This window comes from Terrapene carolina, unplaced genomic scaffold (assembly GCF_002925995.2).
Source record: "Terrapene carolina triunguis isolate 2854851 unplaced genomic scaffold, T_m_triunguis-2.0 Scaffold714, whole genome shotgun sequence".
In the NCBI taxonomy this organism is placed as follows: Eukaryota; Metazoa; Chordata; order Testudines; family Emydidae; genus Terrapene; species Terrapene triunguis.
The window spans coordinates 14,724,218-14,743,971 of record NW_020665065.1 but is presented as its reverse complement, the minus strand read 5'-3'; the positions used below and the strand labels follow the sequence as shown (position 1 = coordinate 14,743,971).

The 19,754-nt window shown below is 39.8% G+C and overlaps 1 protein-coding gene across 1 annotated transcript in view; it reads left to right on the top strand.

The window, feature by feature from the left end:
• MICOS10 (mitochondrial contact site and cristae organizing system subunit 10) overlaps positions 1–18,975 on the top strand; it is a 25,191-nt gene extending 6,216 nt beyond the window's left edge. Inside the window, exons 2-4 of the mRNA XM_024217294.1 lie at positions 14,985–15,032; positions 16,317–16,426; positions 18,728–18,975. Of these exons, the coding sequence (XP_024073062.1) occupies positions 14,985–15,032; positions 16,317–16,426; positions 18,728–18,736 (167 nt within the window). The 3' untranslated portion in view covers positions 18,737–18,975. The remainder of the gene's footprint in view (positions 1–14,984; positions 15,033–16,316; positions 16,427–18,727) is intronic.
• Positions 18,976–19,754: the final 779 nt, after the last annotated feature.

Genomic DNA, 19,754 nt, shown 5'->3' with positions numbered 1-19,754 from the left:
CCCCCCCCCCCCCCCCCGGTACTTCTCTGTGCACTAAATTCACTCATTAAAAAATGCTGGGTAATAGCATTTTTTTAATCAGAGAAATCAAATGAATAATTCTCATTTGAAGATCAGATAATTTTGATTAAAAGATATGGGATACCATCAATTAATGGTGGGCTACCCAAAGTTTCCTTTTGGTAGCCAATGGCTTCGGATCTCACAGTATTTAATATGATGATCCAAACTTAGATTGGAAATGCATGCTCAGGATAAGGTTAGTGTCCATTAATTGTGGAATCTATAAAAATATTTGTTTTATTGCCAGAGATATTTTTCTACGTGACGGTTAGGGGAAAAACAAATATTTTGGGTAGCTCTGTACAATTTTCCCATTTGACATAATTCAAATAAAGGAAAACGAATGTTCTGAAGTCCTGGTTGTTGGAGAGTTTTCCAGGTTCTGTTGTCGCAGCAAGCCGCAAAGGTCAGTCTTTGAACAGTGGTGTATTGAACATAGGATGCAATTTTCATACATTAGAGTGGGGAGGAAGTCAGCAGCAACTGTTGACGTGTCTTTATTAGCAAAGGTAAACTTCTGACTTATGGCTGGGGGCTTCCACAGCCAGTCCTCTGTCTTGTGTAGTTTGTCATGCTTTCCTCTACAGTTGTTTTGAGACAGCTTATTTGTAATTGTAATGTATTGTTTTACTTGGAGATTAAGTTCCTGGACCGATTCCAAGTAGACTGTCCAAAATATATATTTATACATATCCTCTTGTACTGCAATACTTTATTTTTGACTTTTGAGTTGCTACTCTGTCTGCATCTCATAATTTACTGTTATTTCTGCTTGTTTAGACTTTGTTGTTTTCCATCACATTAGAATATATTTTCATTTCCAGTTTAGACAGGGGTTTATTTGAAAGAGCGAAGAGTGTTGTAAAACTTGAGGTTTCAGAGTGGTAGGCGTGTTAGTCTGTATCAGCAAAAACAACGAGGAGTCCTTGTGGCACCTTGGAGACTAACATTTATTTGGGCATAAGCTTTTGTGAGCTAGAACCCACTTCATCAGATGCATGAAGTGGAAAATACAGGAGCAGGTATAAATACATGAAAGGATGGGAGTTGCCTTACCAAGTGTGAGGTCAGTCTAATGAGACAATTCACTTAACAGCAGGATACCAAGGGAGGAAAGATAACTTTTGAAGTGGTAATGAGAGTGGTCCATTTCAGACAGTTGACAAGAAGGTGCGATACTTTAGGTATATCTGCACAGGGCTTTAAAACCATGATTAAGTGTGGTTTAAACTCAGTTGTGACTGAAACTGATTGTAACACATTTTTGCCAGCCACTGGGGATAGGCCAAGGTAGAGATCTAGACTAGGACATTTCTCTCCCTCCTGCACCTTTAAATCTAGTTACAGCTCAGTTAAGTCTGGTTTACTCTGGCAAGCCAAACCATGTTATAATCTGTGTTCCCCTAAATCAGTTCACCCCAGCCTGCAGAATGTTGAGAATATTTACCAGCCCAGGCACACATTCTGCTTGCCTACACTTATTGGGGAGGGGGGAGGGAATTTTCCTGCTTATCAAGAGCAAAATATCTTTCAAATGTGTTAGTGTATGGAGGGGAGAAGGGAGAAATAGAATTTTGCAGGTCTGTCTTTTAAAATGCAAAAGCACAGTTTAAAAGTTTATTTTGGAGTCTTCTTTAGGTGGTTGAATTTATGGGCAACCAGATTATGCACAGAAAGACACTAGCAAGTTCAGGTTCTACATAGAGTAAAATAGTGGTAAACTTTTGCAGGCAGAGGAGGGAGACTTCAATACTTCAACACAGAAGGCTTTAAACATATCAGTTATGGAGTATTTGAGAAGTTACAATGAAGAGAACTTGCAATAAGCAAATAATTCACCTAACGTATGAACCAAAAACAGTATTGCCATTTGTCCTTGTTCAGTGAAGTACTACGAAAATAGACCTCTTCTAAAATCCAAGTGTCTAACATACTTTAATTGATCTAATTTAAATGTAGCCTGCCAATGTTGCTATGTGCTTTGAAAGCTATATCATGATTGTTCAGTATAATCCGTGCAAAACCCTGAGCAGGTTTCTTCTAGACAGAACTGACTGTATCAGAGAAAATATGTCAGGGCTTTCATTCATTTTGCAAATTAAATTGCCAGTGGTTGAAAAAAGTATTTAACCAAATAGTTGCTTGTAATACAAGGTGCATTGACAAGCCTAACATCATATTTATTTGTTTTTTTTTACTCAGCTTTGATACTGGTGTAACCATAGAAATATAAAATGTCATTTTTTTCCAAAGCAAACTGCCTTTATAAATCAGCAAAACTGAAAATGGAGGCCATTTTGTTGACTTCCTGACTCCTGTGCACTATCCTATTGAGATTCCTCTTTGCTGTTTTGGCAGCCTCTCTGCATTTGATCTGATTGACCTGAACTGCTACTGTCTTCAGAGACTTGAATGCAATACCTGTCATGAATCTTAATAAGGTTGCAGGATCCCGCTTATGTTTCTTGTTTAGACATGCTATATTTTCCTGCTGCCCTCTTTTTTTTTTTTTTTTTTTAACATACACACATGCTGCAGTCTCTTTCCCCCTAATGCTTTTCCTCCCAATTTGAAAGTCTTTATATCCCCCCTTTTGACCCCATTAGTCATCCCAATAAATTCTTTCTCTACTCCTGGCTTTCAGCAACAGACATGTGCCTTGAGGGAAGGTATAAGAATGCTCCCTCTTTCCCCATCAGAATGGGGAAACACTCTAAAGGTGTGTGAAATTAAGGTGTGCCACATGATCTGTGCTGCCTCAAATCAGTTGGACACTTCTGTGCAGTGTGTTTTGAAACATAAATACTTCTTAAAAACAAAGACAACATCAATAGAACATGCTTGGTGAAATCCTGGCCCATTGAAGTAAATGGGAGTTTTGCCACTGACTTCGGTGGATCAGGATTGCACCTGCTGTCTCTAATATGTTAACTTCTGGCTTTACTAAGAATGTCTGGCCTTCTTAAGGGAGAAGAACTTAGGTAGTTTGAACTAAAAAAATTGGCAATGTTTACAATCCCAAATGAAACCCAAAAGAAATACATTAGTCAGTTTCATTTCTTTATATTGTCAGTGTTTATTTTCCAAATTGAGTGAATTGTGAGAAGAGAACTAGATCTTTATTCTTTCACTTTAAATATAGGAGTTGTAAGTGACATTTAAATCTGTTCTAAATGATTGTTGACCTGAATTTATGCATTTAAGGTTATATGAAAAACATCACTTAATCAATTAATTCTTATTAATTAATAGGCTGAAAATGGCATAGCTACTTCCAATATGAAATTAGAGAATTGTGGAATGTATAAATGGTAATATTTAGTCATGCAGTTAGAATGTCAACACACAATGGCAAAAGCTCTTGCTTGAAGCTGTATTACAGGGGATTTTTAAAAGGCCATGTGAACTTTTTCCATCTAAGTTATATCATGAACTATTACTGTGACTAAGGATGGGGAGGTAAATACAGTGTCTTCTACTTCTTCCGTACCTTTGATTATACTCTATATCAAAGATTTCTAGGTAATGTGTATTTATTCTTGAATGACAATAATTGCTGAAAGATTGGCAGATTTTCTTCACTTTGACAAAAGGGTACTAGTTTGAACAACTGTTTCTTATTGTTGATGTTCTCAGGAACGTATAAAACAGCAAAGGTCCCTCTTTGAAACTGTAGTATAAAGGATTTTCAAATGATTAAGTGAGGTAAATGATTTAAAAAATATAATCCATTTGTCACTAAGAAGTAACCCTGGGAAAGTTGTTGGTTTCTTGGCTTCTGTTGAAATCCATTATTTGGAGGATATTTTACTATTTCAACATATGCCTGTACATGACCAAGCTGCAGCCTAAAAACTCATAAATAACCCACCCTGACTATAGTGGTAATATTAATTTCCTTCTAATCCTCTGTTTGTTTCGACATCTAAGCATGAAATGCCTCTAATCTTCATTTAATAATTTTTTTATGAGAGAAGAAAGGCGCTTTAGCTTCTGCAGCAGCTGAAATGTGGTTTCTCTTGGCTCGCATCATCTTGTCTGCTTTGTTCGATGTTTCCCTAAATATTGAGGGTAAAATTTCAAACTGTTCTAGGGTCAGCCTATTTTGTAGTCTGAACGATTTTCAGCAAGATTCATTGTCTGTAGTGTAGTATCAGCAATTATTGGTAATCCTTCCTGTGGTTATGAATGGGATTATGATACTCTGTACTTTATTTACCTTTCTGAAAACTGGGCTTGTTACACAACTTTTATGTAGTGCATCTGGTAATTAATTGAATTAATATTTTACAGCTTTAGAGCACACTAAGTATGTTGCTTTGTATAACCACGTCTGTAAGGCTGTCTCTACCACCATGAGGGCCAGAAAGTTATTTTATCCAAGGTTCTTTCTTTCATAATGGACAATATGAATTTCAGTGTAGGCCCTCCAATATATTATGTGCTGTATTCGACCCATGGGCCATATGTTTTAGCAGCAGGCCAAGGACAATAATTGGTGATCCCACATGCTTCTGTTCTGATGAAAAGGCAGCAATTTAACCATCAAAAAGATGGTTCATTATGAAAGAGTGGTCAAAAGCTTTCAACTCCTCCAGCCATCTCATTGACTTTTGACGGGGGAGGGGGGTTGGAATAGAGGTCCCCATATGTTCTGGCATTGAGGGGTGGGGAAATGCACACAGATGCATTAGACTAAAATGAGGAAGGTGCATTAGGATAAAGACCCTGTTCAATTTTCATTCCATTCAATGGTTCTTCTAAATACTGTCCAAAAACAGGTTTCACCAAGTGGATATGGTATTGGTAGATTTGAAAACCTGTTAGCTCTGCCCTTATAATCCATTATTGCATGATTCTCTAGAATTTTAGTTTATGAAATTGAATGCAAACTTGGAAGGTAAACTAAAGATACTTCTGAAATATAAATGTTAGAACAGTGTCTAATAGTAAAACTTCATTTTATGGAGAAACTCAGTTAGCTGTATACAGAATGATATACTGTAGGTTTGAGAGCTCACTGTTTTCATGTCAGTGTCTCCCATTGTGCCGCATAAATGTAAAGGGCTTGCGCAACTTTAACTTTTTTTTTTTTTTTTTTTTGCTGCTTGATTTCAAATGTCCTCTTGCATGTCAGCTATCATTTGAAGTAAAAGCCTTGTAAAAACTGTCTTTAGCTGTATCTGGTTTTCTTGTCTTGTGTAAGGACTCTTAACGTGTCCCTCCCTCCCCTCCTTTGTCTTTTTTAAAATAAAAAAAAAAATCAGCAGTAATTTTTACTACGCCTTGGATAACTACAGAAAAATTACTTTAAATAATCAAATTTCAAAACATCATTTGAAGGTACTTGAACATTTAAACTGCCTATTGATATGAGCGGGGCAGTTGTGTAATCTCTGGGGGCTGCCATTTTAATAATAGCAACAGGAAGTGCAACTTGATATCCTTCAGGATGGAAAGATCAGAGACCGTTTTCACTCGTTTGATCCACATGACTACTGCTCTGACAGACGTGTAGCATATGAATATATACAATAAGGGCCTTATCTGTCTTCCATCAAAGTCAATGGGAACGTCAGTGGGATCAGGATTGGGCCCTAAACCAAAAATCCCTGGAAAAATAATCAAACACAAATGTATACAATTCCTGCTCCCTGTTTTTCCCCCGGCTCAGATCTTCCTGTCTTGGTATACATCAAGCTGACTACAGCTGCTTCCTTTGTAATGTCTTCATAATCAAAATTAGACCGTTTTTTAAAAAACAAACAAACAAAAAAAGCTAATTAGAAACTTTTTAGAGTACTGCATATTTCCTTACATCAGTCTCTAGTTTTCTCATATGTGTAAGTCATCAGAGTCCTTGGCAAAGGCACAGATGAAGATTAATGTCATATAATGCTTTCATTACCCTTAGTGGACAAAACTCTGTCCTTAGTTAAACATGGCCACGCCTATAACCCTATTGCCTTAAATAGAGTTGCTTGTGTGTAACAACCTTTTTAGGTACGTTCTTGTTTACAGGCTAGAAATATTTGACATTTACCTATAAACTGTTGCTATGTGGTATTGTCCTTAGGATGTAAAGGGTCAAATTTATCTTGTAAAAAGTGACCCACACAGTTTAGTGAAAACGTAGTCCTTCCATATTTCTGTGCTGACTGCCCCCCCACAACCATCTGGGTTGAACTCAATTTTCAGTGTAGCTTGACAGTTCACTTGGCAGGCTTTATATCCTCACTAAGTCACAACAGGGGCATTTTTAAGGTGTGCTGATTCCATCTATCGACATGTACACTAACAGACAAGCAATACGCAGCCTGATGTAACTATGCTCGAACAGCTGCAAGTTTTGTACTTTAAATAACTTGTTTGAGGAGACGTGGGACACCTCTTTTGTCCCTTTTTGTTTTAGAAGCCTGTTTCACAGAGAGGAGAGAGAACAAGTTAGAACAAGTTAGAACTTTAAGAGGGGAGATCACTTCTCAGTACAACGGAGAATGTGTGCCCATGAAGCTAATTCTGAGGAAAAAGCACTAAGTAAATTACAGATGGTCAGTCTTGGGGTACGAAATGATCCTAGAAAAAGATGTCTGTCTCTTAGACAGATGGCTTATAGTTTCAGTATTTTACTTCAAGGAGTGTTTACCCTTTGAAACTGGAAATTCAAATTTTAGTTTTTTTTGGGGGGGGGGGGGCACTTTTTAGACCAATCTAAAAGGTGGTAGCTTAACTTCAAATACAACTCCCACCCTAAAATGAAGTGATTTTTATTTTTTCCCTTCTTTGTAATTGCTTTTGGGGCCCTATCTTGCGGGAATTTTTTGTTCCTTTGAATTCTCTGTTGCTCCTATGTGTTGCTCTCTGCTGCTGTCTTTATTTGTTCCGTCTCTCCTTACAGTGCTGCAGCTAATGGAGGACTTAACTTCAAACTGCAAGGGAATGTCTTCTGGCTTACTTCTCATGCTGCTTTACCCCAGGGCGAGGATTCAATGCTGAGCCAGGACTCTCTTCCATCTCCATTTAGCCATTGGAGGTTGGAGTTGAAGTTGTAATTTCAGAGCTTGGCTCCTCACATTAACTCCTGCAATTCTGGGAAGGGAGCTGGAGAAGGAGACTAGCCTTCTGAGTTGGGGATCAGCTTTGTGTTCAGTTGTTTGGCCAACTATAGGTGTCTGGAAGCAGCTCTGAAGATGCTTCCCTCCTTCAAAGCTCCATCTGGTCAGCTAACTAGCTGAAGTTGTGTGCAGGAAGAGAACTGAAGTTCTTTTTGGCCTTCACTTCAACCCTAACAGCTGCAGGGTGGGACTCTTCTGCAAGGAGAGAAGAGAAATTGTGGGGTAGTTCTGAGTCTGGATTCCTATGATTGTGCAGCTTGTTCAAAAGCCTGGCCAGAAGGAGAAGGTCTGCTCTGATAGAAATTAAGCCAAATATACTGACTTCCTGGTCCGCTATATTTGTACAGTGATGAGGCCCCAGCTGTGCATTCTTGGGGAGTTGGTACATAGCTGTGATGTTGCCAAAAAAGTCCAATCAGCCCGTGGAAAGGGACTTCAGCCAACTTGTGTCCTAAACCATCCACTCATTTATTTTATCCCTGCGACACGATGCCAGTAGGTGGGAATGTTTCCTGGCTCTTAATTCCTTGATATATAAAACTTATTTTTGTAAGAAATTCTGAGGAACTTAAGGACTACTGGCACTTGTCCTTGTAAATGATAAATTCCTCGCTGGAGCTTTGAGGAGGATTTGGGCTTTAGGCTTCTTTCCATGGCATTTCCTTTAGTGAGTGAGACACCACTGTAACATTTTTCCCTCTAAATTATCCATACGTGTTTAATCTGGACAAAAGCCTTGGTATAGTATTGACAAGATGCTGTGCTGGGCTGAGTTACACACAGGCCTCCACTCTTGTTCTCTTCTCCCTTCCCCCTCCCCCCCACTTTTTTTCCCCCCTTCCCTTTTTTCCCCCCCATTAGAAGGGGTAGGGGAATGTTCTCCCTCTGCCCCATCAGCCTTTTCACCATTGGCTGTAGAATGAACTAATTCCTGTTGGAGCTACCTGCCTATACCATTGTATAGGCTTTTATCCAGGATGCCTGGAAAGCGTGTGGGTAGCATCTTTGTTCCATTGTGGAAGTATTGAATAGAAGCTGGAAGAGCCTTTTTGTATCTAAAGCCAGCCTTTGGACACCAGACAAACAGCAGTAGCATTGGGGGTACCTGGAAGTCATGTTTGGTTTTTTTGTTGTTGACTTTTCTCTTAAAGGGATGACTTAGGGTACGTCTACACTTACCTCCGGGTCCGACGGCAGGCAATCTATGTTCTGGGATCGATTTATCGCGTCTTGTCTAGACGCGATAAATCGATCCCGGATTGATCCCGGAAGTGCTCGCCGTCGACGCCGGTACTCCAGCTCGGCGAGAGGAGTACGCGGCATCGACGGGGGAGCCTTCCTGCAGCGTCTGGACCCGCGGTAAGTTCGGACTAAGGTACTTCGAATTCAGCTACGTTATTAACGTAGCTGAATTTGCGTACCTTAGTCCGAAGTGGGGGGGTAGTGTGGACCAGGCCAGAATCACAACTACATCTGGAATTTTTAAACCTATTTCAAGTACTTCAAATCAGTATAACAACCAAATAAAAATGCATTTTGCTGTATATTTTTAGAGTACTTTGTGTATTTGCCAAGACACTGTATATAGTCAGTTTCACTGTTTCCCCTGTGTCATCCTTCAGTTTTCCCTGTTTGCAGTGTGAACAACATCAACAGGGTAGAGGAAAAGTGGTTTGTTTTTTTTAGTTAAAGAAGACATTGAGTGTTGGCACTAGGGAAAATCTGATTCCTGCCTTAAAAAGATTGAGCAACATAGTTCAGAGTCTGCTTAAATGACTTTGTTGGACCCTAAACATCTCTAATACATGAAAACTAGTTATTAGAAATGTAATTCCTGCTGAACTGCCCTGTCCTAATCTACAAAGGCATTTTTGTACAACAATTATTGTATATAGGTCTTGCCAAATTTAACTTCTTCATTAGGGGCATGATAAGGAAGGAAAGAAGATAGGGGGCCACCCTGTCATAATTCTGATTAAAAGAATATTGCTTGTAAATAATATTTATGCAAAACAGTGTTGTTAAATACAGGTTTTGTAAGTTACAAAGTAGAAGTTCTAATACCTTACCTAGCTACTGCATTGATATTTACTCAGAACTTATCACACTGAATTTTTAATCTCTTCTTTAGAAAGTTATCTGTTTCAATAGCTTTTTAATTGAAGGCTGACAGCTGTCATTTGGCAACAAAGCTGCTACTACCAACACTTCAACAGTGAAATTGACTCATTGCGGTATGCTGAAATTTCTTGACTTTAATGGTGGCCATTGCTCCAGTCGAGTTGGCTTTATGAAAGATCGTTGTCCTTTTTCTAACTAGTCCTATCTAGGTCTGGATCCCAAAAGGATGACTCTAGCTCTTCAGATCCAGAAAGCTTAACCTGTACAGACTAGTTACTACTTTCTTAGAACTAAGTAGCTATCTACCAGCAGCTTAGTCCTTCATTTTGTTTAACGTCTTAGCTCTTTATGTAAAAGAACAAAACCTGAAGGGGGGGAGAGGCAGTTTGATATTTTTGTGTATGTAGTTGTCTAACGAACTACGAAAGAAAATTGCATTTATAAATTGGGAAAACCTCGGTGACATAGTAACAGCAATTGCCATTGAGCATATTTAATCCTTTCCCCTTTAGTCTCAAACTGTCTTTTTAAAAAGAAAAACATATCTAAGTGTGACTTAGTTTTTATAATTGCGTAAGCCCACTGCTGTTTGGGCAGACTATTAAAGCTCATGGTAACTGTGTGTATTGAAAGGAGCATTGATAAATTTATAGAAGAATCTTTTCCCGGATGTACTATTGAGGCATAAGTCTGTCTCAAAGATTTTGATTATCTGAGACCCTCTTATGATATCCTCTTGGGTATGAGGCATGTGCTCTTGTGTATATTAGATTGATTTTGGGTATAATGATATCTCTCTCTGAAAGTACATGAGCCAAAGTGTATTTAAAAAAAAGGCACAGAGCCCAGGCTTAGAGACCTAATTCCAGTTCCGTATCTGCTTGTACGTAAACAGCCTTTACTGTTAGGCAGGAATAGAATAAAAAGATATACGTAGAATCTTAATGTTCCCTGTTGTCATTGACTATAAATAGGTTCAAACTGAAATGACAGACAGAGGGCTGAAGAGGCTGTTTTTCTAGTTAAACATTTAAAGCTGTCAGAGAAGGTGAAAAATGCTTTGTACACTTTCCTGTGGCCTTTTCTTCCAAAGAGGCTCTGTCGGGCAAGAAGGTGGCGGGGTGGGGGTGGGGGTGGGGGAGGTGAGAGAAGCAACCCAGCACAGATCAAGCCCTTAGCTTTTTCCATGTTCGTTTTGTTTTTATTGTAAGATAAACCCTTCATGTTTTATTGTTATGAAGTTAAAGCCTGGCCCAGAGGTGCCAATTTTTAGTGGAAACAGCTGTAGAGTTAGTGTCTCTGATCAGGTGGGAGGTTCTTTGAAGCAACATGTTGCCTTTTTAAAAGGAAATTGAGCATGTGAGAACTTGAACCTGTAAAACTCATCAGCAGGCTCTCCCATTGTTTATCTCTAGTGTAACTTTAATATAGAATTAAAGTGAAACACACTTTTTTTCCTTTTGTTTCCAAGAAAGAATGACTTAGGGTCCACCCCCCTCTTTTTTTTTTTTTTTTTTTTTTTTTTTTTTTTGGAGACACATAGGAAATGACCACATAACCACAACTACTTCCTAGTGGGATGATGATGAGTGAGAAATTATCCACAGTAACAGTTTCTTAACCCGGCAGGATAAAAACTTAAAAGTAGCTAAGTCTTCTGGTTTTAAGTTTAAAACCAATATTTACCGGCAAAAACCAGCCAGGAAAAAGCAAGCTCACAGTAAATAGTGGTTTCTGTGGATGGGGAGAATATCTGAACACTTCTTACTGTTCCTGATTGCAACATTTCCCTCCAGTTGAGAATTCAGCATAGTTTCTAGCCCATTCCCCAGTAGGGAGTAGAGTGACGCTTGACAGCCTTTGGGATTAGGAACAGGGATCAGCGAAACTCCGTGATTCTGCCTCTTTAGCTTCATATTTGTGAAACTTCCTCCTCATGGAGATGATAAAAAGCATTAACAGTAACCGACTTCTTCCCTCACCTACCTCTCTCACTCCCTAGATCTACAAGCTACTCCAAACCTCTTACTCCATTTTCTAGTACTGATCTGCCATTTTACTCCTCTTCCAGATGAAATAGATTGGAGGAAGTAGCCTCAAAGATTGACATCATGTCATTCCACAGGAGGCAGTCCTAAACCAGATCTCCTGTCCCTTCCCTGAAACCCAGGCTTGTCACCACTGTGACGTGTTTGAATTTTAGCAGCCCATACAACTGGAGCTCCTTGGTTTCTTCCTAACCCAGGTCACCTATTTAGTCTGCTGCACTCCCACCAAAGCAGTGAGCTCAGTAGGAATGATCTGTTCCTGTCTCTAGCAGAACATATTTTCCTTTCTGTATTAAAATGTCTAATATGGCTTAGCCTGGCTGCCTAGTGTGGGAAGATGTGGGTTCCATTCCTGGCCCTGTATTGATCTCTGCTTGCAGAGGCAATGCCTTTGTATGTTCATTCTATAGTTTCCCTACCAGCCAGCTAAGAAACCGAATTGGTGGGTTTCTGTTTAGGCCAGTGATTGAGTGGGGAAGAAACTGAGGGGAATCTTAGTGGTTCCAACAAAGATGGAAGACTCCTAAAGGTGAGTCTGATATTATTTTGGGTTTATTTCTCCCCTGTCTCCCAAGTATATAATTCTTTCTTATCACACCCTTCAAAACTTACCGGTTTGCCACACCAGTGGCAAAGAGGAATATTAGTTTGACCGATAGCATGGAAATGTGGTGACATTAGTAACTACTTGGGCATTGCGTGTGGCTGATGCAGAATTTGTCATTCTGCAAATAATTTCTCATTGATTACCTAACTGTTTGGATTGGCAAAGAGAATTCCTCTTGGACAAGAAATATAAAGCAGTATCGCTGCATGACTACCCTTCTCAGCTGGACAGTTCAAACAACGCCTAGTGCTGTCTGTCTGATTTCTTGAAGTAATCGCTTGCAGTTCAGATTCAGATTTTTATAGTCCAGCAATCAAACCAAAACAAAAAGACAGCATAGCCACATATGGTAGGAAAGGATTGTCAGAGGGAGCCCGGGGTCAGGAAGCCAAACAGTTCGTCCATTTGATGAATACTTGTAGATCGTAATTATCCTTAATAGCATAAACATTCTGTTGGAGCCAGCACCAGCTGTGCTATTGCAAAGGTACTGAAGAGAAGCTCCAGTTGGGGAAAAGGCATAAATGAGCCATTGCTAATGGCGACCCACTATTTATCTCCCAGATTGTGCATCACTGACCAGAGTTTTTATATACAGTCTGAATCGTTAGGTTGTTTACACAAGATTCTAGTAAATATTGTGTTTGCTAGTGTCCCCAATTCAGAAAATGCATGAAAGTCTGACCAGGCATCTAAAGAGCTCTGAGGAGTTCAGATTATTTTTTTTTAAGCTATGCAAACTGCACATGGTTAAGGAGAGTGAAAATCTGGCGTTCTCTGAAATGTTCAATTGCTAAGATGTCTGGGGGTTTGATGTCAGGACCACTTGGCAAGCTGTCATCAAACGTCTTCCCTTGCAGTTGCATGTTTTGAAATCCTGCCCTGTAATAACCATAATGCCCTGGTAAAGTAGTTACCTCTGCGATAATTGGTTCTGTTGATAGTCTGTGGTAGAGTGAAGAGAGCTTTCAAAAACCATTCGTGTTTCTAGCTCTCGTTATAACAGGATAACTTAGGTTCTCTGAGAGCAAAGGTCAGTTGTCTCTGTTCAGACCAAGTCATTATCTCACCTCCTAAAATGCAGTGTTTTTCTATAATAAAAGCACTTGTGATGCTTCACAGATTATTCGCTAAGGCAGCGAAGTGCAGGGCTGCTTATTGGAGCAAAGAGTGATGAAAGAGTTGGAGCTATCGTTGCTTATTTGTTCTTTGCAGGCAGTGTAAGTTGGCCTGGGGAGTGGAACAAAACTAAAAAGGGAGCTCAGCCCACACAGAAGAGGCTGTAGATGTATGGGATTTTTATGGTTGTCCGCACTAGGTCCTGGGGCCATTTTGCTTCGCTATTCTAAGTCCCAACCTGCAGAGAGAGTACAAGGTGGTCCTTATTCAGTGATGCATGTAGTAGGGGCCATTCTTTAGTACAATATAATCATTCTAGGTGCAGATAGTAAATGATGAGATCTACTAATTTTTAAGAATGCTGAGTTTTTTTGCTTAAACTAATTCAAGCCCAATCACTTCCTTTTACTTCTAAGTGTGTTTGAAACTTTGCTCATTTGCTAAATGAGTGCACATGTGGCTGAATTTTGCTATTCTACCTTTGCAGTTCCCTCTAAAGTCAGTGGCCTTGCCCAGGTAATTGAAGGCAGAACTTTCCCATTGAACTTGAATTTTGAGCTATTTTGTTTAATGGTTCTTGAAATAACAAAAAACTACTGACAACTTCCCCAGCTCTTCACGGAATTCGTAATAGTCATCTTCCAGGGAAAAGAATTGTTTTCTTTGAGTTACAGAAGCATTTTTCTGAAACACGCTAAATAATTTCCCAAGTGGTGATGGAGAAATTTTGAGCTGTTACAACTCAATCAGTGTAAGTCCAAATCCACGCCCTGGTCGTGGGAGCCTTGGGCGCGTGGGACCCCCGTAACGAGCCAGTGCTGAGAGTGTGCGGAGTCGGTCGGCGCTACGCCTGGCTCATGAGACAGCTCATGGTGTCGGACACCATCAGGTGGTCCAGAGACATCTACACAGAGCACATCACGGGCCACCGTCAGTAGTAGGATGAGTAAACGAGACCGCTGGTCGGGGAAAAGAACCCATTTTCTCCCCTGACGAACCAAGGGACACACCCCACCCATGTACCTATTCCTTACAACGACACTGACTTGATTCTATGACTGACATACCCGAGACCACTTATTCACTGATGTTTTAAAAACTCCCTCACCCCAATCTGACTCTATGCTGGTTATGTGCTATGTATGTATCTTGTGAACCTTGTAACCGATATTTATGACTTCTCATAACTCAAGCCTGACCCCAGAGGTACAGTACCTTCCCTCTTAACTTGCGTAAATTTGATTTTAAACATTCATTTTAATAAAAATTTTAAATATGTGTAGGATGTGACCTTCCTTCCTTCGCAATCTGTTTAACTACACTGGCTAATGAATGCTGTGGATGTAAAAGAAAAGCAGCCCTGAGCTTTCTTTTGCAAGATACAGAATAATGGGAAGTATCATAAGTTTATTGCCCTGAGGACGCACATTGAAGTAGTTAGAGTAGTAAGAAGTACTTGCAGTACAATAAGATATTAATCTGCAAACCTAAAAGGAAACTAATTTGGTTTTGCAGCAAAGGTGGAACTGTGTCCTTGAGCTTTCTCTTCTACTGACAATGAAGCGAATTCTGATTCAATTGAAGTCAGGGACAAAATTTCCAGAGATTTTGCTGGGACCAGGATTCACTCTATAACAATAAGAAGTGGGGGGGATATGTCAAGGGTGGTCTCTTGTATATGTATGGGAGGTTTCTTAGGTATGTGTCTGTATTTGATTAAATCAAACTTTTAAAGCATTTTAAAAAGAATATTGCCAAGCCTATAACCTACCGGCTCTTTAGGTGTGGAGAAACCTAAAAGATTGGGATGGCATTCCTGAGCCAGAACAAGTAATTAAGGAAAAGAATGGAATTGATTTCCATTTGTGCCTATTGTCTAGCTTCCTCCTTATTGCAATTTTCTCTTTGCAGGTGCTGGTTTTGGATTAGGAATTGTTTTCTCAGTTATCTTCTTTAAAAGTAAGTGTCCCTATGTTCTTAGCTGTTTGTTGTCATATTAGATTGTTTGGGTATACCTCTTAAACACAATTATTTGAAGCATGTAAATTTTAATTAGTATGTTACGCCAACTAGTCCATTACTTGTCCAAATAGATTAGTTGTAATTAAATTAGCTATACTTCTAACTGTGATCAAACAAGGTCACTGTATATGAAACATCTCAGGCTGGACTTGGAGTCAGGCTTCTGATTACAAAGCTCTGGAATTATGAGAGACCCTGCATCTAAATAGTAATTAGCCACATGTCTAGACATCAGCCCTAACCACTCCTGCAAGGGTTTTAATGCTTTTTCTAGATAGTCTCCACTCTCTTCACTTATTTTTTTTTAAATTACTTTCTTGATATTCGAATAATCCTCAACTCTAGCACAGGTGGTAGAGCGCATGCTGTTCCTGACTTCAGATTCTTCCTAGGCACAGAGGCAAATGGCTTCAAAATGCAGACTGGCAGGTTCTGTTTGCTCTGTTAACTTAGATCATACCATAAGAAAAATTATGAAATAGTCTTCAAAATGCAATTATTGTCAGAGAAATAACTACTTTTCTACTCAGTAAACCTGCTGTTTGTGTGTATTGTTTGTCATTCTGGTAGAGGTGAAAGGACCCAGTCAGAATTTTGGCCCCTGCTAGGCTCTGTATCAACACTTACACCTGTGTCCGCTCCAAAGAGTTAACAGTAACTTTTACAACTTCTGTTAATGCTGCAGAGCCAATACAAGGCTGGATTCTATTCTGCTAACTGAATTCCAGTTGCAGGATTCTTTTATTACTGGTGATGCTTGCATGTGTTTTTAAAAAAAAAAAAACCAAAAACACAAAAATACAACACATACAAACTTTCAGATTCTGGGTCAAACTCGACATGAAAGAGTACTTTTGAGATCTACAGATTAAACTGCCCTAGCAATTTCAGTGTGACTTCTTTAAATACTGTACAGCGGATTCATTCTCATTAGACTCTAAATGACATTTGTTGCCTTCTAACGCCACTTTCTAAGATTCTTTTTTAGGAGACTTCAGAATACATAGAACCTGAAAATGCACAGTGCATGGTTTTCCAGTAATCTACCACTTACTGGCATTATGTTTGATAAGAAGTTGTCATTCGAGCTTGAAATTAAAATGAGAAACACTGCATTGTGTTCAATATCTTTTTTTTCCCCTCCCCCCCCCCTCCCCCGCTCCTCTCTCTCTCTCTCTCTCTCTCTCTCTCTCTCTCTCTCTCCCTTCCTCCCCCACACAGGAAAGACGTGGCCTATTGCATTTGGGTCAGGGATGGGATTAGGAATGGCTTATTCCAATTGTCAGCATGATTTCCAGTCTCCATATCTTCTCCATGGCAAATTTGTAAAAGTAAGTACTGGAGTAAAATAAATATGTATGCAGGCACAATTCAGTGCTTAAATATTCCTGCTCCTGTCTAAAACGAGTGTAGAAGTAATATGTTGCCACTAGCTGGAGGAGAGCTCCTCTGTGTGGCATCTTTTTTTGGTCAAACTTTTCAGATCCTTTCAAATATGTAATGTACTCTTTTTGTCTTATTTATGATTAAACCTATTTCACACCATCTCTTTTTGAGGGCACTGGGATCTCCAAAGGATCAGCTTAGATGCTGCAGGTGGTTTTTCTACCATGTACAAGTGTGTTAGAAATATGGGGAAATTAATCTTACCATAAACAGCATGGCTCCAGTCTTGCAATCAGATCTATGAGGGGAGGACTTCATTGCCTGTAGGTAGCTCCTTTGACTTCAGTGGGGCTCTGCACAGGGTTCTGTACTGGTGGATCTGATTTGGAGGATCAGGGCTTTAGTGTTTTCATGACTCACAAACTAATAAAGTCTCCTTTGTCTTCAAGGATGTTAATGAACTCTAGACTGTTTGATCATATGAATTTGGAATCATTAGAATCTAGACATGGCACAATTTAAAAGGGTTACTGTGGGTCCATCCTCTAAAGAGGGTTGTGTTGTAAGTGGCTTGGGTGAATACTGATACTAGCAAAGTGGCTGGTACAACTTAATCTAGTTTTATGATGTTAGGCATGATTATGGTCACAAAATGTGACCACCTTTAGAATAATTTTGCATTGGTGGTAAAAATCCCCCACTCCATCACATAGAAATTAAACATAAAATAGGGATTATTTCTGTGCAATGCACAGAAAACATTGTGAAGGGGTATATCATTGAAAGCACTGAGATGACACGGTAGCAGAGGCATGCTCCTGAGCATGTGTAAAGTTACATTATAAAACATCAAAGTGCTCACTTAAAACCTTCTGCCAGAAAACTTTTAAAAGTGACCTGTCAAAAAGGGGGGTGGGGGAGGGAATGATCCTGTGTGTTTTTTGCTCCTTCATGATAGATAAAGAAGACCTGGAAGGGTTTTTCTGCCTGGTTTTTACCCCAAGAATATAAAGTCCATTCATCCTTGGATGTATTGAAGGATTAGCCTTCAACAGACTTTTACAGTCCTAGCAAACCCACCTGCTTCAGAATATGTACTGGAAATGGAACACCGCCAATGGCAGAGCACAACCCTTTACATTAAACAAACGTTTATATTGGAGAAGTAGATGATATTGGATAAAAACATGGGGTACCTGGTATCTAATATGAGTGAAACAAATGCAACCCAGTAACGTTCTAGAGCCATCTAGGAGTGTTTGCCACAGAAGTGCATGAGAGTTTAACATAAAACTATTGTGGGGTGTCGTCTTATTTTTGTGGACTTCAGTCAGAAATAAATTGGAATGGAATGTCTCCAGTTTGAGGACTCTGGGTGTGTGAACACCCAATCCAGAAACTCTAGGAAACACACTGTCCCTTGGAAGATGCTTGTTATGGCAAAATAACTGCCTGAGAACATTGAGAAATAGAAGGCTGACTTGAGTCTAGCCTGGCAAGGGTTTATATTTGTTTTAAGGAATAATCTCAGCTCTGTAACAAGGGTGGTCTCTCTGAGAATGAGGTCATCAGAGGGACAGTGTACAGAAGAAGCACAGCTGCCTGCGTGGCACTAGAGCTGAGGACAAAGTTTCCAGCACGGTCTCTGTTGGCTTTCCCTGGCACAAAGAGTCTGAGCATGTTGGCGGGAGGGAAGGGAGAGATGAAGCCATCTAATGGTTAATCTCTCCAAAATGTATGGTCATGGATAAAAGCTCCAGGGTTATTAAAATGAAATTATTTCACTTCTGGTGGTTAGCAGGGTGGAAAATATTGTTGCATTATCACACATCTGTTTTCCTAGAAAATGATGTTAGAACTTGAGTTTTAACTTTCTCATACAGCATTTGAATCCATTCTTTGGGTTATCAAAATGAATGGGGAGTGCAATGACGCCTGCATAGGAGACTACCCTTAAATCTACACACTGCCCCCCAAAGTATCCCCAAATGTATTCAGTAAAGTTCTACTAATTGTGGCATAAAGCATGAGACCAGGAATTGGGTGATCTAGGTTCTGTTTCTACACTTCCTGGGTGAATGTGGTTGCTTAACCTCTCCGTGCTTCAGCTTTTCCATCTATCAAATGAGGATAAAAATTCTAACCTGCCTCATGGGGGTGCTATAGGCTAAACTGCTTGCTTTGAGCTTCTCAGGTAGAAGGTGCTATAGGATACAAAATGTTATGGGAGTCTTCTTGCTTTACAGGAACAGTGACTAATGACTTAAGAACATCCCAGTGGGACGAAAGGAGAAATCATGGTTATTCCTCAGGAATATTGAAGTGCCCCTGGAGTAAGCCAACGTTCTTCTGAAACACTTATCGGTTGCTCTTTATACTCCAACAAGCTGTTTATGTACATGAAACAAAGTTCTGCATCTTGTTTTGTATTTTCTCTCTGGAAAGGGCCAGGAGGAACTCTTCTGAGAAATAAATAAAACAAAAGTGGACCCCCCTGGTGTTTTGGCTTCTTTGCGTGTGAGTGGAAAGCGAGGACTCCCATTGTAATACTGGCAGCTGGGACCACCTGGTTAAAGCCACTGTTCAAGTCCTTGTGAAATGACAGCTGTTCTGTGTTCCTTCCCACTCTGACAGGCAGCCCCCACCAAATCCAGTTCACAGAAATATCCCCACCTCACATCACTTGCTGGACACCCTGCTGCTTGGGCTGATTTTAGGAGGCACACAAATTCCAGTGTCCTGTCCCTACAACAATTGCTGTTAAGACCTAAGTTCTGTCCTCTCCAAACAGACGCATAGGAGAGTGCAAATCTGACTGTTTTACTGGCTCACTAACTGCTGCTGCTTCTTGAAGCTTTCAAGGGTCTTGAAGTGAGCTAGGCTTTGAAACTGTCCCCTGCACAGTGAACTAATTAAACAGATGCATGCTGTCAGTTTTATCTCCCCTTTCTTTTTTTTTATTGAGAAGTCTAAGGTTTTATATCTGCAATGGGACAAAACTGGTACTTACAGCTCTTTATGCTTTGGCAATTAATGGTTCCAGTTTCACTGGAGCTTAACATATAGTTTAAGGTAAATAACGGTTTAAATGCCTTTCTTCCCTTCCCCCCCACCCCCACACTTTTTTTTAAAAGTACGCTGTTTGTTCTCAGTGTGCTCTCCTCTAGCTGACCTTTGGTGGAAGGTTACCTTTTGCATCCACCCAGAAGAGGTACCTGCTATTAACTTCTACTCATGTGGACTTTTTTTTTACTTTCACTGAACTCTGATCTA